General features: G+C 37.3%; 1 protein-coding gene across 1 annotated transcript in view; it reads right to left on the minus strand.

The window, feature by feature from the left end:
* CA1 (carbonic anhydrase 1) overlaps positions 1 to 24,375 on the minus strand; it is a 36,174-nt gene that overhangs the window by 6,577 nt on the left and 5,222 nt on the right. Inside the window, exons 2-4 of the mRNA XM_079128607.1 lie at positions 4,259 to 4,301; positions 3,604 to 3,801; positions 2,294 to 2,412 (exon numbers count right to left, since the gene is read on the minus strand). Coding sequence (XP_078984733.1) covers positions 2,294 to 2,412; positions 3,604 to 3,801; positions 4,259 to 4,295 — 354 coding nt within the window. The 5' untranslated portion in view covers positions 4,296 to 4,301. The remainder of the gene's footprint in view (positions 1 to 2,293; positions 2,413 to 3,603; positions 3,802 to 4,258; positions 4,302 to 24,375) is intronic.

The following is a 24,375-nucleotide window of genomic DNA, read 5'->3' on the forward strand; positions in this document are numbered from 1 at the left end:
TCCTTCCTCTTTACATTTCTTTTTCCCTACCAAAATGCAAATTCTGATAGCAAGTATTTTCTGAAATAATATCTAATATATGGTAAGTGCTCTCTCTTTCTGTGTGTGTGTGTACACATACATATGTGTGTGTGTGTGTGTGTGTGTATGTATATATATATATATACATATATATATACACACATACATACATACACCTAGGGGAATTTTTACCACTGAGTTACATTACCAGTTCATATTTTTTTTTTTTTTTTTACTTTTGAGACAGGGTTTCACTAAGTTACTTAGGGCCTTGCTAAGTTGCTGAGGCTGGCCTTGAACTTTCACTCTTCCTGCTTCATCTCCCTGGTTGCTGGGATTTCAGGTCTGCGCTACCATGCCTGAATCAGTAACAATTTGTTGAAAAAAAAAACTAGAGCAAAATATCGAAGAGTTCACATCAGTCTTACTTGAAGTGTCATCTCATTAGAGTTTCCTCTGATACCCAGTCTAGGTTCTGTCCCTACCCTTGATTATTCTTACATCTATCTTCCCAGGGTGCTTTCTGAATATTCACACTGGCTTTTGCTGCTCTGTTTGTTTAATCACAATCACTTATGCATATCTGTCCTGCTTGAGGAGTACACTCTTATGTCTTATTTGCAGTATTTTAAGTAACATTGCTGAGCACTTCCGGTGTGAAAGGAGCTGGAGGTTTACTCATTTCTTTCTGTCCAACAATTGTTTGAGTTACATGCTAATATATTATCTTGACTCTCTAGATAAGAAGTTTGGGATACACAGCAGTTTCTCCCAAAGCTCTACAACTAGTGAGTGGCAGAAGTTGGATTCGAACTCTGAAAGTCATCTGAGGAGCTCGCATTCTTAACCCCTGGGCTGTGCCACTTCTTAACCTGGTGATAGGTAGCCCACATAGGTGTATTGAATGACTTGTTGAACTTTGTGACTAACTGTCTCTCATTAACCTTGATTTTATTTACTTTTGTCCATTTAGGTGAGAGAATCATTGATTTAGATTTCTTGAATACTACCAAGGATTCTTTCAGAAACACAATACTAATTTAGATTCCTAGTCCACTTGATTTTGGCCTACCTCCAATTTTATGGGTGAGAAATGGCAGATAAACATTTAATAGATTCATGCAGCACATATTATCCAAATATTACAATAAAACACAAAGCAAATTAGTTTTGTATAAAATCTCCAAATCCTCTTTCATAATAAAAGATGCATTTACTTTATAACCTAGCCATTTCTTTTGTGAAAATTTGTCCTGCATAATCACTTTCACTGGTACATGAAATACAAGTGCCATGCAATTATTAAGGTATTTTTCGTGAAAGAAAAAAGAAGAACACAATGCAATAAAAATCAGAAAACATTGTAATTATCCATTAATAGAGGCCAATTAAATAAATTCTGATATATTCACGGAATTGAAATAATACACAGATGTTAAAAAATGAGGTGGAAATAAACCTTTTAATTTGGAAAAATAATCATGATAATCTGCAAAGAGGGAAGAACATCAAGTTTTAAAAGTGTGTGTATATATATATATATATATATATATATATAACTCATTTAATAAAAGTAAAATCAAAAAGTTAACCTGTATATATGGATATATATGTATTATATATTTGCACATAATTCCCCTTTGAATTGTCTAGGCCCTGTGTTGAATCTGATGTACATGTGCACAGGTTCATGTGGCTATACAGATAATAGTGTCTTGAAATGATCACAGCTTCCCACATGAGGGCAGTCCAGGAGATGGCACTGGTGGGGTGGGGGCTGCTGCAGCCAGGGAACCTCAGAACCTCACTAGGTGTGTGCTCCTCCCTGCGACCATTGCTGGACTTGAACTTGAACTCCTTGTAGAGACTTACTAAAGTGCTTCTGCTGGTCACACCCATGGGACGGGTGTGTCCAAACTTAAAGTCTAAGTACAAAGAGAATAGTAATGTGCCCATTCAGGGTTAGAATTTCAAAGGAAGCAAGGCCATCTATAAAGCTGTGTGATGTCAAGGTCACACTGTTTAAGGCATTTTTAGAAGAGGTACATTCTGGCCTCAGGAGTGCAGCTCCAAGTTCAGCGATTCCTTTCTACATGAAAAATATCCCTCAGTTGTCAAACATGGTGCATCTGTTGATTTTAATGGAGACGGGAAGTTCCTCACAGCCCGGAGTGCTCACTCCTTCAAAGTCATTATGATAGTGACTTATGTACTAGTGGAGCTGCTTTGGGGAGTACTCTCAGTGTAATTATCTCTTACTGGATTACATTACCTCTCCAGCATATTTGACTCCATCCACTGTGTGCTCAGAACCATATTCATTTGTACTGCCCCAGTGAAAATGGAACTGACTGAGTCTATAGCTTTCAGAGAGAGGACCACCTTTTAGCACTAGAAGAAAAGGGAACTACTGTTAGTCTGATGATCATAAACTCCAGCTTTGCATGTTTTATAAACAAACACTAAATTTTATTTAGTAGAAATGAAAGCAAACACTAGTGCCAAAGTTTTCATCTTGATTTCTAACCCTTTCATCCAGGATAACGGCATGTACATGTATGGCACATTCCTGATTGTGGCTTGATGCGACAGAGTTCATGCGTTATAACAATTCCCAGCCCACGAGCACAATTTTATCTGTTTATACTTCCAAGAAAGCATACTGTGACATGAATGAATTGTGCTTCATGCTGTGACATGAATGATTAAGAGCTTTTCTTGAATCTCCTTTAATTTGCAAGTTCATTCATTCATTCTTTCAACAAAGATGGCATGCCTTGACCGGTATAGCTGTTTGTTTTGAGCATCAAATTACTTATCACATATTTTGCATTTCATGATGACACAACCATGTATCATGCCAGCTTTGTTGAGAATCCCTGGCCAGGGACCAAAAGAAAGCACCTGTGGGCCAAGGTTACTTTAAAAACCTGTACATTGAAGGGGCTCATTTTGGAGAGTCTTTGCAATTGTAAGTACTTAAACACAGACCTAATCTAATATTAATAAAGGACACAGCACCCGTGGTACCTCAGACTTGGAACCTCATAGAAGAGTGCTAAAACAAATTCGGCCTTATCATCAGTAGAACTGTCTTTGGAAAGTGTTGCTTAACAATTTATTCAGCAAACCTTTATGAAAAGCTGTCTATGTAGCAGGCAATGTGCCAGATTCTGGTATAGGATGATAACTCAATCATCTTCCTGACCCTTTCCCCCACTGTGTTCATCATGTTCATTACACTCATGTTTTCCTTTTTGGGCTTATATTCATAATGATTTGCTTCTTAGGCTTTTAGGAAAAAGTAGTCTATACTGAGAGAGTGAAGTGAACCTAAAGATCCTGGGAGACAGGATGGTGTCATTAAGAAGGAAAAGGGCTAAGCAAAGGCAGAGCTGGGAGTTTCACAGATATCTTTACCACTTGGGCATTTTCCAGAAGCCCAAAATGCCTCACCAGACAAAGGCAACACTACACATTTGCACAAAGTACTTGTGATGGCAGGCGGTGTTTCTTAGTCCCTTTGTTTCAATTTCCCCAGTAGATTCTAAGGAAAAATAACAGAATAATTTTTGGGCTAACCTGATTGCTTATCATTGTCCTCAAAATTCACATGGAAGGAATGTCCCACATTGATAATTTCCTTGGCAGTGGCTGGATTGTAGGAGACACTGATGGGTTTCAGAGAGGTGTCCCGTTTGGTTTCACTGGTTTTGATGTCAATAGGAGACTGGTTATTTCCATTGGCAATGGGATACAGCTTGCTCCACTGCTCAGGACCTATCAGGATAAACATATGTATACAACCAACACTTTACTGAATGCTTGATTCCAAGTTTGAGGATTCTACCTGTTTGCTTATTAGATTATAATTTATTCAGGTGTCTTAAATGACATTCTGTTAATTGGAAATTCTGTGTTTGGCAATGTCTCTTTTCTATACTATATTGTAAAAGTTCATCAGCATCAGTGGTATAGGCCTATGTACCCAGTCTATAGGATTAGACTATAAAATTTACTATAAGCTGATTTCTAATATGAATATATCAAATACCTTTTATAGATAAAGATGCCACAAAGAACAGTTAAAGATACTTACAAAGATATTGTAATTATTCAAAACAGGCAATTTGAACTATTAACCTGTGGCTGTATATTATTTTAAAAACTTCATACCTTGTGTATTAGTAAAGGGAATGAGTATCATTTGGATCCATGTGAAAAGAAGTATTCTTACCATTTTTGCCATCATATCCCCAGTCTGAACTTGCCATGATCTTCTACTTAGTTTTCTTTTTCTGAAAACAAAAATAATACCTGGAATAACCAACCACAACTGTGCATGCAGTAGATACCTTCAACTTTCACATGGGGTTTTTATAGAAAGTTCCCTGCCCTTAATAGGCCACTATTTCATCATGTCTCTGCTTATCAGGAAGCATATAAAAAAGATGTTGTAACAAGAATGTCTGCAAGGGATAGCTCAGCCCAATTGTTTTATTTTACTATGAAAGATACCAAAATCATAGATTTTATTGCACCAAGTCCTCTTTCTTTCATGTTATTAGAAAATATTGTCAAATGCAATTCTTTGAATTTTCTATATTAAAAATATTTCATGTACTTCAGTTTTCCAATTCCACTCTTGCTAGTTACTTAAGCAATACCAGCAACTGTAATTTAATAAGATTAATTTGCATGTTTATAGGCTGAACTGAGCTAGAATCATGATATTAATTTAGAATCAGATAATGAAATTACTGTTTGTAATATATATTATTCATAGTGGCACATTTTATAGATGCACAGAATGAGAATTTTCATTCTGGAGCAATATTGGAATTCATAAATGGAGATTTATTAATATTAAATATTATATTTATTTTATATACCAAGTCTACTAGAATAAAAACCTTCTTATTTGTAATTCTATACAAATTTATACTTTGTTTGAAGCTATTTTACCAACACACTCTATAAAGTAAGAATGACATTATGTAGTAGAGAGATGTTGAGAACTTCACCACAACTAGCAAGAAGTCAAGACTTCAGCCTCTGATTAAATTGCTTCCCTCACTATACCACTGCCAAATTCCACATTGGTGAGTTATGAGGTGAATGAGTCCCTAATTCTCCTTTGTCACTCACAGTTCTCTTAAGATCAATTTAAATCTGGAACAAAATGAGAACCAACATCTATTGAGGTATGTGAAGATCCACAGGACTTTTCAGGGAAGTATTGATAACTGATCAGGATGTGTTTCTCTGGTCGGGTCCTCATTTTCAAGGCTCAACATGTGCTCACAGGGAATACAACCAGAAAAATAAGCTTCCATAATAATGAGAGTCATACTTTATCTCACCTGGTGAAATTGCCTAAGCTGTCTGCAGCCCCTGAAGGAAGAAGGGGTCAGGACCCATTTTTAACAAGGCTGACTAAGACCCACTGTTGGCTCCTCTGTGGTTGATGACAGCACGCTGCCTTGTGTCAGAATGGACAATGGCTCATGAATACATGTGAAATGGATAAATCTAGCTAATTAACAATTACATTACTCCACATAGTTATTTTTGTGGTGGTAGCACTTAATACTCATTTTCTAAGCATTTTTTAGTAATACAATAAATCATCCATTAACAATAGTCACCTCACTGTATAATAGATGTCTTGAAATTATTCTTCCTATCTAACTGAAATTATGTAACCTTTGATCAACTTTTTTAAACTCTAAATTGAACAATTATATTAAACAACATATTTGGAAAAAGATAACCCCCATTTCATTCCATGATTACATGATGACTCATCACATCAGTCTTAACAGTCATTTAAAGTTTTAGGTACAAAATTACTTAACTCTTATGACCCTTTATTTTATTATGTTCTCAGGGTGTGTTTGAGTACTCCCACAAGCATAAAATTAAACAGAGGATGTAAAATTTAATGAGCGCATATAGTTTAATCCCTAACATCCTCCAATTTACCTTTATCCCTCTTTTTTCTTTTGCTCACAGTCTTTTCCTTTCCAAAGTTAATATCTACACTAAATCCAAGATGTTTAATTTTGCATTAATTTCACTTTTATCCATAGACTTCTTCCAGTATACTTTTCCAGGGCTGTAATCTTTGAACTGCTTTGGTATACCAAGAATGCATTCAATCTACACAGCCTCTGGTCTTCTAAACAGCTTAATTCCTAAGGTGATCAAATCCAAAAACATATATATGTTTTTCTTGATAGACTATTCTGAATAAATCCATATGCAGTTGAAACTTAATCTCGAGAAACAAGGCTGTTTAATGTCTATAACCATCTCTAAAATGGTACCTCGATGATGATAGTGTAGACATTAAGTTGGGAGAGGAAAAGACTGTATATTCTTCATCTATAACCTGGCTGGAAATTAGTAGTGCTCAATAAATGTAGAGAGAGGAGTTAGATATAATTTTTAACTTCAACTATTTTCTTTTTATAAAGGCTGGAAGGACAGAATGCTCCTCAGGGACTAGGCCTACCCAAACGCACAGATCTAAACTCAGCAGTATATGGCACACTGATGTGTGAGCACGTGAATGAGCTTTGCTAGAGGTAAACTCATGATCATATTTGGACTAAGGAGAAAGAAAGTTTCCCCTTGCTGTTCTATTAATGGGAGAAATGAGGTGACCAACTGTGTCTGTCAGTCATTGCTGGGAGAGTGAGAACCTTGGTCCTTGTAAGTGTCAAATTTTTTAACACTTTATAAGTGTCAAACTTTAACTCTTCAAATATGGTTTGAATTTTTGTCATATAAATTTTAAAAGTTCATAATCCTTAAGGATTTTACTACCATAATTTAAGGAATTCTCAAACAAATATTTCTTCTCTAAGAATATTTTATTTTTGAAAAAAATTTTCAAATCTAGTGATGAATATTTTTTATTAACAACTAAGTCAACTCTACTAGATAACCACTTTAATCCATAGCAGAGACATATAAGTGTTTGTAGTGTCTTAAATTTTCATGCTTCTGAAAACTTGAAATTTTACATATGTCTAATTGACTGCCAAGCTTATTGAAATTACCAGTTGGAAAGATACACTGAGAATATGGGTTTGTGAACCTTTAAGATAATAGTTAGGAATCTTCTATTACATGAGTGGCTGATGTGAGCACGTTAATTGTAACATCCTCATATTTATCTTTAAAACTGAGAAATACTATTTTTATCTTGTGTTTATAATTAGTTGGGGAATTAGTGTGTCCTTCTATAACAATGATAATATTAAGCAGCATTTTTCATCTAAAAAGAAAACAATTTAAATGCACAGTACTTTGAAAATCCTAAAACACTGCACAAATTTAAGTGGTCAAGTTAGCCTCAAAAAAAAAAAAAAAAAAAAAAAAAAAGTTGATTTTAACTCTCAGGCAAATAGATGATTATATAAAAACAAAACAGTTCAAGTGATTGCATGTGGTCTGAAATTCAAACAGTTGCATAACAGATATTTGCTTGCAGCATATTAAACTAAACTTTATGTATTTAGAAGAAGAAAAGTTCTTAAGTGTAAATTTTAAGGGAGGTCAAGATCAGTCCTCTCAGTCATTTTGTCCTAACTTCTATCATGCACCTCTTTGGGGTGTCTATCTAAAATTATTTTAAGATTAAGAAATGTTCCGACTCCCCTAATAACTTCATTAGCTCCTGCCGCATCTATTTCCTACCACTCCAACGCTGGACATGGTTCTGTTGGAGTAGAGAATTCATCACTTTCCATAGTTCTGTTGAAAGATCATCCTCCCTCTTGGGGGCCATAGGCGTGGCATGTCTCCATGTGCAGTTGCTTTTAATACTAAAAATCAATATATCCTTAGATTCAGATTATAGAGACTACTGGGGATATTTCATGATGCTGGGACACAAAATAACATACAATAAAGTTTAATATTAATACTTAGATGAAATTATAAATAAGCAATTATGATTTGCTCAAATTTGTAAGGAGTCTGTGATTTCTTTTAGTATACAAATTCTCTAAAAGTTATATATAAGTATGTGAGAGTATTCCTCTGAGCTTTGATGTGGTGTTTGGTTTCATTGCTTTCTTAGTGTTTATGATTAAGTTTAAGGATATTTTTCCCACTTAATAAAAAAATAAATAGGTTAATCATAAGTACAATTTGTAATCTTCCTATGTCTAGTTCTTTAAAGATCAAAATAGAGTTTTAGTCTGCCATTGAGTACATGAAATAGAATAAATATTAACTATAAGCTGATTCTTCTATTCTCTGTTAGTAATATCAAAAACTTTCCACTGTTAATAACTAACATTAGAGTTTTTGGAAAGGGTAACTTCTATAGAAACTTAATGACGTATTTTTCAGGGAAACAAAAAGTAAAGGGAGCCTGGTGCCCTCTACCTTGCTGGGAACTGTTTATTTATTTATTTATTTATTTATTTTTTAATTTAAGCTATCATGCAGTAAGAACATGTTTCTTGAAAAAGATCATTAATTTTACTCTTAAAGATTTTTTTTACTTAACATTTCATTGTATTAACCATGAAATGATGTAATCAATACCAAAGAAAAAACATACAAAAAGATTCTGTGAATAATGAAGATTCAGATTCAGCCTCAGAACACTTGGTGTCTTTGTCTGCTGTTTCTCCACCGCGCCAATGCCTCCCATTCGCCTAGGACCCCCAACTGCTGCTAGGGCTGGACCCTGGCAAGCTCCAAAACCTTTTTATCAAAGACTAAATTTCTATTTAGTTCACAATTAAATACGTCCTTTCTCAGTCTAGAGTTTCTTAATGTATAGTTTGCAGATCACCTGCCTCAAATTCACCTGGGGTGATACAAAAATTTATGTGTGTATCTCACCTAATTCCTTACTTTGGTGAAATGACCGTAGCCAATTTGGGTGACTAACAAATATTAATCTCTTTTTGTAAGTATCGGTAGCCTTATCTTGGGGGGTATCAACTCTACCTCCAAAATCTATCACTGAGAGATACATATTTAAATGAGAGCAAGTCTCTAGCCAAATTCCTCAGTTGGACAGTGTTATTAGCAAACAGGCACAAAATAGTTACAACTTGTCTGAGGTTGCAGGAGAGATGCCTGTAAGTGATGCTAGCCACTGAGACCTCACAGGAAAGATTCATTCCAAATAGGCTTTTATGACATCAAGATTGGTAATCCTTCTTTTTTAGAATTTTTTTTAAAGTTGCAAATGGATACAATACCTTAATTTTATTTATTTACTTTTATGTGGTGCTGAGGATCGCACCCAGTGACTCACACATGCTATGCAAGCACTTTATCACTGAGATACAACCGCAATCCCTGGTGTTCCTCTTTGTTGGACCACAACAGCTGGGTTTAGTGGGGCATAGACTGACATATTACATAAATGGAATTTATGTGCTAGAATTGTTCATTCAAATGTCCTCTTTGTATAAGGACTGAGTCAAGTAAATATTTTCTACTCAGTTACTACTTTTGATACCATTGATTTTATGTGTACAAAATTATTTCTAACATCCTTTATAGTAAATAACAAACCTATTGTTGATTTTTGCTGCAAATACCCAAATGGCCATCTCTGAAGATGTGAGGTCCTAATTAGGAAGCTACTAAGCACTCTTATTAAACATTTGATTATATAAGCAAATACATTATTTATACTGAAATCATATGTAAATATAATACCCACTGAGTCAAAATCTCTGCAAGTGAGGCCTAGGATCTGTGTTTTTTACCAAACATTCCCAGGTGATATTTGAAAATCACATTTGGACACTTCCTTCTACAACCCCTTTTTAAAGATTCTAAAGGAGAGGTGCTGGTCATGCATTCTCCTTTAGAAAACAGTGAATTAGTATTCATTTCAGAAACCACTTCAAAAATACTTACTCTTTTATTAAATTAGTCTCTCTCCTCGTCAGATTTCTTAAGTTTTTAATGCATTTAGTAATATCCAGAGAAGAATTTATTTTTTTCATTCATTTTTGCCATATCCTTTCAACCATTGAGTCAGTATGCTAAATATGGTCTAGTAGCTTGCTCCACAGAGGTGTCTGGATCAAATGCTCAAATCAGATCCATTATTAAGTAGAGATAATGTCTTTAGGTAGTAGAAATATCCATTTTTTGCATGCAGGAAGTTGTTATTTTAATTTTGTTCTCATCTGATCCTTCTTTTCATAGATTTATTTAAAAATAGAAAAGGAAGCAAGTGCACTATTTGAACTAGTAGTTTGTGGGATGACTTCTTATCCAAGGGCAGAGAAAGAAGTCTATTATGGAGCATCTCTTCACTGATCTTAAAAGAGTGAACAAAGATACATAATGGACTGAAGTGACATTTACAGTGTTCCTTTAGCCTCCCAGACTTTTGCTTCACAGCTGTTAACATTAACTACAGAATTCTACTGCAATTTCTTTCAGTAGTGCTATTTCTTTTGTGTGTCTCTGTGAACCTGGGTTAATAACTCACCTTGAAGTTTTTTTTTTCTTTTTTAATGGGTATTGGAGATACAGGCAAGCAGCAGGGACACTGTAAGAGATTTTATTTTTCCTGCACACACTAATCATAATGGAAAGCTGCATGGGCTGTGGTTGAGTAGGACAGGGGAGTTAACTGAAGCAAGAGTGAGGAGGACCCAGGGCTCTGCCAGGGCTTCCAAGACTTCAATTGATGGATGAAGCCTATTAGCTAATCAACCCTGAAGCCACAGGGCATAATCCTCCCTAGGGATTTTTCTGAGAAGTAGGTGAGGGATTATAGGTGCTTTTCAAGAAAGAAATACTTTCTTTTAGAATAGTCCCACAGAATGAGGCTTTATCCAACTATAATATTAACTCACATGATCTTATTTATTAACTTTTAAGAAATCTGGTTAATATAAATGTTAGTGTTTTTGCTTCAAAATGAAGAAAAAGAATTTCAAGATGAGAAAACTAAGGCACTTGTCCAAAGTCAGATGTAAGCATTATAATTAGAAGGACAAATCTTCAAATTCTATGTCAATATTCTTTCCACTATGACCAATTATTGACAAAACCGAACTAACAATAGCTTTCTTTCTTCCACCACTTTTTACTCCTTATATCACAAAGAGTTCATTCATATGAGAAGTTATTGCTTCAAAGCAGTCATTATAGTTTCCCTAAAATAGATCATACAATGTTGATGTAGACAGGGCTTGGTTCTGTTCATGGGAGTGGGTGGTGGGATTATGGGTCATCTTCTCTCCCAAGTGAATGCCTACTGTGGACTTTTACATTTCCAGCGCCAGCCTGTCCAGAATCATGGAGCAGTCTCATGTAGCCCCACTGGGGCTATTTCAGTGCCCATCTTTCCTATCCTTCCTATTCTTTTTGAAGAAACCAAGATAAATGTGATTTATACTCCCTGATCCCAGAGTAGCTAGGGAAGACATATTTCTACATTTCCACAAAAACCTTCATTTTTTTCTAGTCCTGGAGGAAAGAATTATAGCACAGGAATAAGAGAATAGGTTCTCCTTCCTTCGACTTCTTGGATAGAAAGTAAGCAAGCAAGCAAGCAAACAAACAAAGAATAGCAAGTTTTTGAGAAAAGATCCCTATCATTTTAGCTGAAGGCAAACTAGCAGGATTTATAGGAAAGTTCTTTTTGCACAAGTCCTGACTCCCTTGTGCAAAGGATTTCTTGGGAAATTAATTGTTATGCCTTAAATAAAGGTGTCCCCTGAAAACTCTTGTGTTAATGCAGGATGATTCAGAGGTGAAGGGATTAGATTATGAGACCTATAACCTAATCAGTTCAGCCTAGTTTGAATGGATTGACTGGGTGGTTACTGTAGGCAGGTAAGGTGTGCTTCCCTTCCCTTCCCTCTCTCTGCTTCCTGGCTGCCATGAATGGACTGAACCTCTAATAGCGTGAGCCAAAATAAACTTTTTCTCCTTGAAGTTGTTCTTGTCAGGTATTATGGGCACAGAGATGAAAGTATGACTAACATATTAGTTTAGCTGATAGAGGCCAGGTCTTATTTTGATTTCTTCTGTTTTTCTTTCTAATTTTTTTCAAATTGTTCTAGGCAAAAGAGAGATACCTGAATATATAAAATATAAAAGTTGATCTCTAAGATAGATTTATCTATTAGTAGATGATGAATTTTAAGGACTTTTAACGATCTCTGGTTATTATAGTAAGACTCTTCCTTAGCAACAATTCCCATAAAAAGAGGGCACAGGGTTTTGTCCTCTGGCTTCTTAGAGCTCCTTTAGTTTCTGGAATCAGAAAATTTTGGAGAAGCTGCTTAGGCAGCAGTTCTCAACTAGGATTTAAGGGCCCTAGGTTTCAAAACTCCAGGGTTATAAGTGAAAAGGTGTTAAATGAAAGGGTTCTTATTGCATCCCCTCACACTGAGTTTTATCTGGCACTGTGGTGGAGTCTCTCAATATGCAATACTTGGAAACTACGATGATAGGCCTAATTCCTTTAAGACTGTCCTGGACTCTGCCTTTCACTAGTTGGTAAGTTTCCATCTAACCTTTGTACAACTGCCTGAGGATTACAAAATGAGGGAATGACATGTTGGCAAGTGCCATAGTTTTCCATCATCACCCAGGAGGCAGCCGGAACCAGTCTGGTGAGAAAGAACTCCAGGAAAAGCACCTCCCAGGTTCATGTCAATAACACTTTTAAAATGGAGACCCATGAAGTCCAAGGGAGTCCTAAGGGTCTTGATAGCTAAGAACCACACTCCAGTTAGAAGGAAGCCCTGAGTGTAGACTTCTTAGAACAAATAGGGCTGATTTTTATACAGTGATTTGATCTGGGGAGGATGAATTCCTGGCAATGTTCTCAGTGCCTCCTGCTGGTAATTCCCAGGGGCACTAGCTAGCCAGGGTTCACATTTGCTGTTCTTACACTGTGGTCTTTTGTTGCTCCTGTAGAAGGCCCTGGGCAGTCTCGTAAATTCCTCGGCCGATCTGGATGGCATTTTTCTGTGCGGTTGCTTGCAGCCGGCACCAGCTGTTGCTACTCTTGTCTATCTTATTTTATTTTTGTGTGTTAAGATTGTTTTTCCATTCCTCCCACTTCTGATTGCTGGCAAACACGATATTTGTAAGGGCCAGTGTTTTCTTCCAAGGGATCATTCACTATTTACATAAAGCCACTTCTGGATAGGGGACTGACTATGCCATTTCATTTGGTTAATATTTTTAAAAGAATCATTTTAACTTTAAAATCAGAGGCACTTGGTGAAGCTTTGCTTTGAGCTTCCAATTCCTAAAATGTGTTGGAGTAGTAAGGGAGAAAGGAATCATCTTTTAGCAGCAGCTAGGTATAATGAAATTTGAAGAAAAGAAAGATAGGGTGTCTTTTATTAGATCAAATATTGACAGCAATGCTATGACATGATGGACATGCCTTCTGTATGAGATGAGTATGACATCCACTCAGAAAACAGCCCAGTGGGGGGAGAAATGCCAACGATAATAGATATGACCTTTCAGTGCTTTGGCCATTGGCATTGCCTTGGGGTAATCCTAGATCACCCATTTTTCCATTTGGATGTAGCTAAGACTGACAGGGCAGGTGTTCTGCCTAAGGCAACTGATTTATGATCAGTTTTCAGTCTCCTTCCCATTTGCCTCTTCCAAAGCAAGCTCAACAATCCAGTTCTTTTCACTCCCTCTGCAGAGAGCCCAGAGGCAAGGACCAGATGTATTCATTGTTAATTATAAGGCTGCTTGTTGTTGAAACAACATAATGATCAATAATAAATTGATGTACCTTAGAGATATTTGGCATTGCTATTAAATTCTGTAGGATTAAAATGGAGCTACTGACTGAGGACTTGAACCAAGTGTCTAGATGAAGCTAAATTGAGCACAACTTAATCCCTTCATCATAATACGAACAAGGAACAAAACAAATGGTACCATGGCAGTTTGCCTTTGCTTCAGGCACCACAGCTTCTGGTTGCTGAAATAAGCTGTAGATTGACTTTTGCAACCTAGTTACTCACACAGTGTCATTGATGTCACCAGCCTGTCTCCTTAAACATCAGGGCTGCGTCCAAACCAGTCAACCCAACTCCAAGGATTGAATGGACAGTTTGTTTGGAACTTGAAGACCCATGACTTCATAGGGTAGAAGATTTGGGATAGACATCACTGAAAATGGCAGGGGAGAGAATCATATTTGGCCCTAATCCATGTTATAAGTGGCATTTGCAGAATCCAATCCCTTCTTTTTATATGTCCTCAGAAGGAAAAGAGCTGAAAACCAGTGCTGGGGACATAAATCCTTAGTTACATTCTGAAATGGACTTGTGTGGACCTGTCTTTTCTGGTAAATGGATTTAGGTTAGCTTGAATATCAGACCAATAGTTGTTTGGCTGGTCTCTGTTCTGTCTTTGCCATTAGGAATAACTCAGTTTTCTGGACAGGCCCTAGTCCTCCAACCTGGACTCTGACTTTTCTTTTGACATGTGGTTGGCCTATGTCACAGCTACTGACTGCTTCCTGTTTCAGGACTCATACTTCCCCTATCTGCCAGTTCAGTCCAGCTTCCAGTTGAGCACCCTCTTATCTTTGGCAGCGGGATGACCATTAGTTGAGTTCAGGCTCAGGTAAGTGGCTGAGTTTAGGTCTGCAGACTATTATCCAGGGATCCAACCCTTAGGGAAAGAGTACATTCTCGCTTGAACCAGGCACAAAGGGCATTGTGTGCACTCCAGTGGTCAAAAATGTGAGGGAAAACATCTGGCCTAAATGGGAGAAGAAGAATATGGACCACTAATGTGTGCCACACTAAAACTACCATGAAGCTATGTACTTCCAGCTCAGCTGATGTTGGCAGTATTTGCATCTTGAGTTTCTGACACATTGTAAAAAAATAAATTACCCATGGATGTTTTAATTTAAAACTTCAGGTTTTTTTTTTTTTTTTTTTTTTTTTTTTCTTTTTTGAATGGGCACTGATATTCCTGTGGTTCTAAGTTCAGAGGTACAAAAGGTTTCAGAATACCCTTTCCTCTTATGGAAAGTTTGAGAACCACCAGTAGAATAGAGGAAGGGGGATTGGAGGAGGGAAGAAGGGAGAGAAAGGGAAAGGTACTAGGAAATGATATTGACCAAGTTATATTGTCCTATCCTGTGCATGTACAACTATGCAACAAATACCACTATTATGTATAATTATAATGCACCAATAAAAAGTTTTCATACAAATATGGAGAACCTCTGCATGCTATGACTCACATGGCTTCCCTTAGCATCTAATGCTTCTAATTCTGAAATGGTCCCCATAACAACATACGGTCTGAATATAGTGACCTTCACTTTACAAATGAGGAGACTGAAGTCGAATGTCACTTGTCTGAAGTCACATTTCAGAGCGGCAGTGTCGATATTTGATCCCAATTTGCCTTCAGCCCAAGTGTTCTCTCTATCACAATCAGGAATTTGAAGGTTAAATATAATGTTAGTAAAAATAAAATTCCAGAAAGGAAATGCCTTCTACAGAGCTCTCATGAAGTTTATCTGTGGGATATCTTGGCTCAGGAGAAGCTGCTGTGATGTACCAGAGAGGACCTGGCCCTCCTGTCCTCACCCTAGTCCTCTATTTGTGCAACAGGAGCCAAATATTTTAGCCTCATTTCCCTTAACTGTAAAATAGAAATAATAATGCCCACAATATAGATGTGTGAGGATGAGTAATGTTGTTTATGATGCAATGTACACAAAACTTAACATTCCTAATAATAGCAAGTCAAAATACATTGAAGATTCGCTCCCTTGTTCACCTAGAGTCCAATCTCCATGGACTTACTCAATGCAACGTCACTTAGCCAAGAAGTCAGTCAGCAAGACAGGGGATTCTTCTCAGCCACAGCCTCTCTCAGCTCCTCGGATGTCTTTGGATGTCCTCAGGTGTCCGATAAGCCAGAGGCCATGTGGCAGTCGTCGTAGCGGGAGAGGTGGTCAGTTGTTTGGCCTCGGTGAAAATGATTGATCAGCAATCAGTGATGGAGCGGACAGCAGCCGGGGCAGTCAAGAGACAGAACGACCTGGAGTCCTCTGGTCACGGTGCTGCTGACAGTTTGCTCCAAAAGTCCAGGGGTTTAAGTAATGATTTTCAGCCCAGTCATGCTCTGGTCTTCATTGATAAAGACTAGAACACGACTAGACTAGGAGCCCCCACTCAAATCATAGATAAAGGTTCATATCAGCATTGTTCAGGAGTGTCATCCTGCCACACAGCAAGTTTGTCACCAGGTGCCTTTATTTTGGTTTTACAAGTCCAGGCAAATACTAAATACAGCTTATTATTACTGCATAACACACAGCTATAGCAATTCCTATTATTTCCTTGTCTCATTACATGTACCTGGTGCAAAGAAAGCAAATGGCAACTTCCTACAATAATTATGATTATACATGAGATCAGGTAAGTGAAAAAACTTAAGAAAGTGTGAATTGATGTGTAAATGCAAGGTATTTTTATTATTTTCTTATATTTTTCCAATATTTATTTACCATTTTAAGAATCATTTACTTGATGGTTAAAGTTGTTTTAAGACTTTTTAGGACATTAAAATTTTAAGTCGAGCATGGTGGCATATGCCTGTAATCCTAGTGGCTTGGGAGATTGAGCAGAAGGATCACAAAGTCCAAAGCCAGTTTCAGCAACTTAGTGAGGTCCTCCATAACTTACTAAATACAAAATAAAAAGGGCTGGAGATGTGGCTCAGTGGCTAAACGCCTTTGGGTTCAACCCTAGTACAAAAAAAAAAAAAATTAAAATTAATTTAAAATATTTGTAAAACATTAGTGCTTATTGAGATGCTTTCCATCTTTTTCAGTTAATTTAATTTTAAAATTAAATAAATTAAATATCTTTCTACAAGAATAAATAACCCAAAACCCGAGTGTGGTTAGTAGCCAGAAATCAGGAAACAAAACTGCTTGAAAAAAAAGAAAGAAAACAAGGCACATAAAAATCTGCCAAATTCCTCTGTGTATATTAAAGGAAAATAAAATAGAATTCTTCAACTCTTAAAAGCTCGGTGAACTATAAAGCCATTCACAAGTACAACTTATTACAAATTCCTAGGTGCTTATCTGAAACCCCTGGGGTAGACGTGTTTCAGAACTCAGAATTTTTCAGATTTTATGAAAACAATACAATGCAAAGACTAAACTATGCCAGTCATTTCCTTCACAGGACTTGGGGAAGCACACTACTATTTTTGTAGTAAAACATGAATATTTATACTAAGAGTAAAAAGACTCTAAGTAGATTCATGTTACCTCAAATCATGTTTTGCTCGAGTTAAGCCAGGTCAGGTTTTTGCAGTAAAACTTTTGGTTTTTAGATGTTTGGATTTCAGGACTGGAGGTAAGAAACTGTGAATTTGCATCTTCAGTCCCTGTGCTGAGCAGGTCAACACACAGGCAATATGGGTGGCAGGAAGACCATTCTATATGGATGCAGGTGGATCTGAACCCTGATCTTCATTTACTCCTCAAATACATTGTCGAAATTATTCAACTCCATAAGCCTCTGTGTGTTTTCCTCTGGACACTTAGGGGAAGATTCCTCCTTTGGAGGATAGTTGTGAGGGTTAATGATATTATATGCCAAGTACTGCTAAGCACACTACAATGGTCAGCTGCTATTATTGTTCATGAGAGGCGGTTTCTAATGAAATTGAATACAAGCTCTGTATTTTATTATTTCAGATTTGGAGCAAGGAGGAGAAGAGTTTAGGGATTTGTATAAAAATCCCAACAAACTTCTTAAAGGAAAAAAAAAAAAAAAAAAAAAAAAAAAAGAGCAAGCCTCCAAAGCTTTCTCTCCGGCACTTAAATTTATTAAAACCCATTGGGCTAGATAGGGCAGCACTGACTGAAGCCCAGAGTCAGGGGAATTCCGAATAGCCTCTCAAGTGAACCTCCCAGAGGGGTAGAAAGAACCTGCACAGTGGGCTGATTCCAACCTCAATCTGGGGAGATAGGTCAAAGGTAGTCTGAATCCAGGAGGCCTATCGCCACCCTATGCATCTTGTAGTCCTGCTTTTTAGCCTGTGAGGGTGACTGTGAATTCATTTATTTCTTCATGTAACAATTCTTTTTGAATGTTGACTAAGCAAAGTTATATAAAAATATTCAAGAAATCTATAGACATGGCTCTATCTTCATGGATATTATAGTTTATTGTGGACTTATGATGAAGAAGAAAACAACAGCTGATGCCCACAAGTTCTGGCACATTCTCTAAAGGAGTTTGCTGGGCAGGTGGTGGTGAGGGCAGGGCAGCATGGCGGTGGTGGAGACATGAGCTATTTTCCCCTGCCTGTAACACTCCTCTGTAAAGCCATTAGTCTGACTCGCCTCTTCACTCAGGTTTCAGATCTAGGGCCATCCCTCAGAACACCTTCCTGACCTCAATTAACTCCTCCATTTTTGCAAGTGACTCTCTACACATTACCCCAGTTTATTTCTTCAGAGCTTTTATAATCATTTAAGATCATCTTGTTTATTTTTGCACTTGTTTGTTACGTGCTTTTTTCCTTTAGGAAGAAAGATTCACGTGAGTCATGAACATTTAATCCAGTATCTTTGGATACCTAAGCATTGGTGGAATGAAGGAAGGGAAGAGATTTTGCAGAGGCTCTTAGGTAGTCAAGAGCTTGGGGCCTTCATTAGAACAAGACATTTCAGTCTTGCCACATGAATGGCCCCCACAGAATCTACCCCCTGTCACTTACACCCTCACCTTGTTCTCCCCCAGGTTGGCTCCAGGTTTGACCATGTGACTTTTTAAAATATTTTAAATGGTTTGTTGCATGTGAATGAACTGAAACAGAGTGGAGGCACAGTGAGTAGGAGAAAGGTACTGTGAGAAGAGTTTAGAGAAGTAGACAGGAGCACCAGACACGTGTAAAGTTATTTTATATGAAATACAATTTTATATGAAATCCAGATTTAAAGGGTAAAGATCCATGACTGAAGAGGCCAGTGAGAAGCCTCTTCTAGTCATCAATTTCTTGCTTTGAATAATGGTGGAAGAGACCCAATGCCAGTTTCCAGGTTCAGGACTTAAGACATCAGAGAAGCTTGTTTCCCTTTCTTGGAACATTCTCTTGGGGAGTCTATGCTTCCATTTAGAAAACTGTTTATTATACTGGAGAGATCACAAGGAGAATCCAGCCTGCCATGGAAATTCTCAGATATTATCTCTCATTCCTCACAATAGCACAATAAAGTGATTAGTGTCACTTTAATTTCTACAGATGAGAAAAATGAAACTTAAATGGGTTCTAGAGCTTTGCTCAAGCTTTCACAGAGGTGGAGGTGGTATTTTAATCCAGAGCTTGCCTAAATAAGTGATTAGATGGCTCTGGATTGGTGAAATGTGAGAAAACCAGTGATGTGTGAGAAAGTGGAAAAGTTGTGCTACAATTAGAAAGGAGATAAGAGGAAAGGAAGGGATATTTCAAGAAAGCAACTCTTCAGTTTACCTATCTTTACCCAAATGGTATTGCTCCCAAGAAGTGTGACTAAGTGCTACTAAGTATGATCTCTGAAGAACAATCTCTTTAAGTTTTCCAACCTTAGGGTTGCTTCAATTTATTTTAAAAGGAAAAATATTTATTGAAGCATGGTTTATAGTAGTTAATAGGTGAAAACTAAAAATAATTTGTATGTCAACCTGTAGAAAAATAGAGAAATACATGTGACACTGCATATCATGGAGTATAAACAGAATACATCAACACTGTTAAGTGTAAAAAAATTAACTAATCAAAAAAGTTAAATTGCAAAACAGTGAATACTGTATAACGCCAATTATGTAAAGTTTAAAATATGCATCACAATTGACTAATAGTGACAACATAGACAGTGTTCTTGAAAAAAGTAGCCACCAAATTCTGGTGATCATGATCACCTCTTAGGGGAAAAAAGGGAAAGGGAATGGAAGGTGAAGATTTAAAATACCTTATTTTCTTCAAAAAAAGAAAAAAAAAAAGTGTGTGTGGGGGGACAAATAGGACAAGTAGAAACCAAAGAAATGTGTTCAAGATGGATTTGGCGAGATCAACAGTCAAGGCCAAGTTGCTCTGAGGGTCCAGGTGACAGACTGCAATACCTGGGGCACATTCAGCCCATTAGCTCACGAAGTACAATATAGTAGCTTGAACACAGTGAGGACCGAAAGAGAAACAGTGTCACTTGATAACCTCGAGTTGTACAGAAAGTACCCACAGATTGTACCTTGATTAGGAAAGCCACAGTCCCAGTACAGTTATCAGCAGCCAAGATGGAGGGAAAGTGCCTTTTAAAAATGACTTTTGAGGTAAGAAAGGCTAGAAGAGAAAGACCAGATGAACAGACATGAGCAGACTTGTTTCTGAGCACAGGATGCCAGGAATTGACTGGGTGGTGTTCTCACTAGGGCGGGGTGTGAGGAGAGTCTATTCTTGTGAGCGAGATCTATGAATCAGTGACTTCATTTGGTGGATGAGACCTAGGGGAATTCAAGTAACATATAAAAATAGAAATACCTGGAGTACCTAACACATAAGTAAAAATAAGATTAGGTGAAATGCAAATGATGACTTTAGGACCTGCCTTATTTTGATTGGTCGAGAAGATCTGAAAGAAAAAGGATGATGAGCCTAAAACTAAAAGAAAGGCTGATGTGGAGATGGAGGGAGGCAGGAAGAGGGAGCTGGAAGAAGAGGAGACCAGTTTCACTGAGGGATAGCTTCTGTTCCCCTTCATCTCTGCAAGAATCCAGTAGAAGCAGGATGCAGTGGGACTTCACTTATCGTTGACAACTGCATGGAGAGTGGGAGTTACAACAGAGGTTCATTCCGCTAGTGTCCATGATATTTGCATATACATTATCACTGATCATTGTCTCCTTGGTATACCCTAGGACATGCGTACACTCTGAAAGCTGAGCCCTGGAGTAAACTCTACTGGCTCAAGACCTGTTTACTGGTATTATACACGATATACCAATGAGGAGACTGAATTCCTTGGAGGAACATGGAGAACACATACTGACGTTCCGCACAGATTGCATTTCCTGGTTGCAGCACTGGTTAAGAAGAAGAAATTTAAAACAAAATAAGAGATAAAAGATAAGGAACCATTCAAGTTGCATTAAATCCTTACCAGTCAGTTTTTGGAGACACATTTCACAGTTCTATAAATTTTTCCAGGAAGATTAAAAAGCATGAGAGTTTGCACTCTTTTATCTCCTTTACCTCCACTTGTTTGAAATATTCACTAACTCTTTGTCTTAAATAGAAAATCAAACCCAATCAGATATTATTTATAAGAGGTAATATCAATTTTCCCTTAAAGTAGGCATATATAAGAATCAAAATTACTACTGACCTTTTCTTGTCAACCTAAAAGGTAATGAAATTGTTCTGGACACTAAATATTGAAACTTTTTAAAAAAATAATTTTTTTTTTTTTTTTTTGGTACTGGGGATTGAACTCAGAGGCACTCAACCACTGAGTTACATCCTCATCCCTATTTTGTATTTTATTTAGAGACAGGGTCTCACTGAGTTGCTTAGCACCTTGCTGAGGCTGACTTTGAATTCTCAATCCTCCTGCTTTAGTCTCCTGAGCTGCTGGGATTACAGGCATGAGCCACTGCACACGGCCCCTTCCTTGTTTCTTGAAGAACAAACCTAGGAGTCTTCTTTGAATATTTCCTTTCCCCAAACCTACAGATCAAGTCTCTGGCAAGTTTAATAGTCTTTTCCTCCTAAATGCAGTTTAAATCCATCTCCTTTCTCACCATTTTCTACTACCACCATTCTCCAGCACTTGGTGAGCTAAAGCTTGGGTGAATTAATTCATGGTGGGTGATAGTGGCTACTGACTTCTCTGAAGAAAAGACTGCCCAACTTAGAAACTTAGGACTTCTCACATCATCAAACAATGAGTTCACACTCGAAGACCACCAGATACTCAAGAAAACAGTCGTTGTATATTCAAATATAAGAAGAAAGTAAAGTAGAACATGTCAAAGAGAGAACGTTTACAGAACACTTGGCGTGGTGTCTGGAGTGCAGTGGGTGCTCACTGTATGGAAGCTCTATTTGGATCCTCCTCCATCCTTTCTACTCTGGACCAAGGCTGTAAGCACCAGTTCTCCAGCTACTGTTATCCTGAGGTCTGTGTTGATCAAGCAATTTGTTTCTCTCTGAGGACCTGTTCTATGACTTTGTGGTTGAGAGTTTCTGAAATAGCATATATAGAGGCACTGTAATAGTTTTCCATTGCTCTTGTGATAAATTACCAAAAATTTAGTGGCTTAGGACATTATAAATTTATTCTCTTAACACTTCTGGAAGTCACCAGTCTGAGATGCATCTCAGAGGCTACATTCAAGGTGTCAGAAAGGTTGTATCCCTTCTGACGCCTCTGGAGGAGAATCTGTTTCCTTGCCTTTTCCAACTTCTAGAAACTTCCTGTATTCCTTGGCTTATGTTCCCTTCTCCATCTTCAAAGTCAGCAGCCAAGAATATTCTCTCCCTCTTCTCTTCTGCCTTCCTCTTGTAAGAACTCCTGTACTTGTATCAGGCCCACTTGAGTAATGTAGAATAATCTTCCCATTTCAGCATTCTTAATTCAACCACATCTGCAAAGTCTCTTTTGATGTGTAAGGTAACATATTTGCAGATGCTGGGAATTAGGATGTGGATGTCTCTGAAGGCCATTATTTAGTCAGTTATAGGTAGGGAGCAAAGGGCAACTTCTCCAGGATTCATTAAGTAATGATAAAGATTGGAGGTGGGAGTGGATGGGTTCTCCAGGAGAAAACAGGCCAACTGAGGGACAAGAGATGAAATTCAGCACTCGGTGTGATTGCATTGGCATGTTTAGGTGGGAGATACAAGAAACTTAGGTCATGTTGTACTAAAAAAGGTCCAGGAAGTTTGCTTTATAAAATGTGGGTATAAGGCTGGGGGCATAGCTTATTGGAGAAGCACATGGCCTGAGTTCAATCCTTAGCACTAACTGAATAAAGAAATAATAAAACGTGGGTATGAGGGGTGGAGCTAACAAGGGGAGATACTGGTAATTGAAATAATATGATGAACTAGTAAGTTTCATTACTACTATGAAGACCATCATTCTTTAGATATTTTACCATTGTTTTTAGTTGATGTAAGTGACTAATTGGTCATTCATTATTGTATTTTTCTAGGTGGATAATATATCATATATTGCTTTGAGGAAAATATTAGTGCTGATATCAATAATAGATACCTGAGCAGAAATAATTAAGAAAAACTGAAAATGTTCGTTTTGGCAAAATGATTATCAATAAAGTCATTAATGTAAACCATCAACCTTAAATTCTCCTGTGACATAATAGTACGAAGGGGAGTCAGATTGATTTTGGTGTAAATTTTATCTTATTAGGGCTCTTAAGTGTATATATGTTTGCTTAGTCATCAAGGTTACTATTTTGTGGCAAATCCATCCACGAATTTAGGGGAAAAAGAAAACACTTTCTCTTCCCTTCCTTCCCTTGCCTTTCCTCCCCTCACTCTCCTCTCCTCCCCTCTCCTCGCCTTTCCTTTCTCTTCTCTCTCTCTCTTTCTTTAAGAAAGGGAAAGGAGACAGAGAACTCCAAGAACTAGAACTTCTCTTTTTCTCTCTCTTTCCCTCTTTATCTTTCTTTCTCTCTTCCTCCCTCTCTCCTTTCTTTTTTTTCTTTCTCTTCTGCTTGTGGAAAAGCTTTTTTTTTTTTTAATTCGCACATATTAATTGCATATATTAATGAGGCTTGGTATGATATTTCTGTACATACATACAGTGTGCCCTAATCAATGCCCCCCCATCTCTGATAATCACTATTCTGTTTTTAGTTTACTTAAAAAAAAATCTTAACTGAAATATTTTCCTTTCTCAACACTTTTAGGTAGCTGCATAGTTTTTCTACTGACAGAAATTCTAGTTTTCTAACATATCATTTTAAAACCAATCTTTGTCCATTGTCCTTCCAACCCCTGGAGCACAGCACGACAAATACTTCTGTTCATACAGGTGAAGAATGAAGTCAAGAGTTCCATCTGCTAATCATTTAAAAATGCAAATTTACTTTTGAAGTATTTCTATGAGAATATTATTTCTTAATTACAAACTTGTCTGTTTCTTCTATCTGCTGAAGAGTCAGCACTGCTAGAGTGACTTGTCCGCACTCTGGGCCCTTCCTGCCTCCAACAGTTCCTACACTGGGAACTGCTTTCCTTTTACCTCCATTTCCTTTTGCTGCTATTATGGAGGGTCAGAGTGTAGCTGTCTCTTAGAGCTATCCCTCC

Source organism: Sciurus vulgaris (assembly GCF_902686455.1).
Source record: "Sciurus vulgaris genome assembly, chromosome: 1".
Lineage (NCBI taxonomy): Eukaryota > Metazoa > Chordata > Mammalia > Rodentia > Sciuridae > Sciurus > Sciurus vulgaris.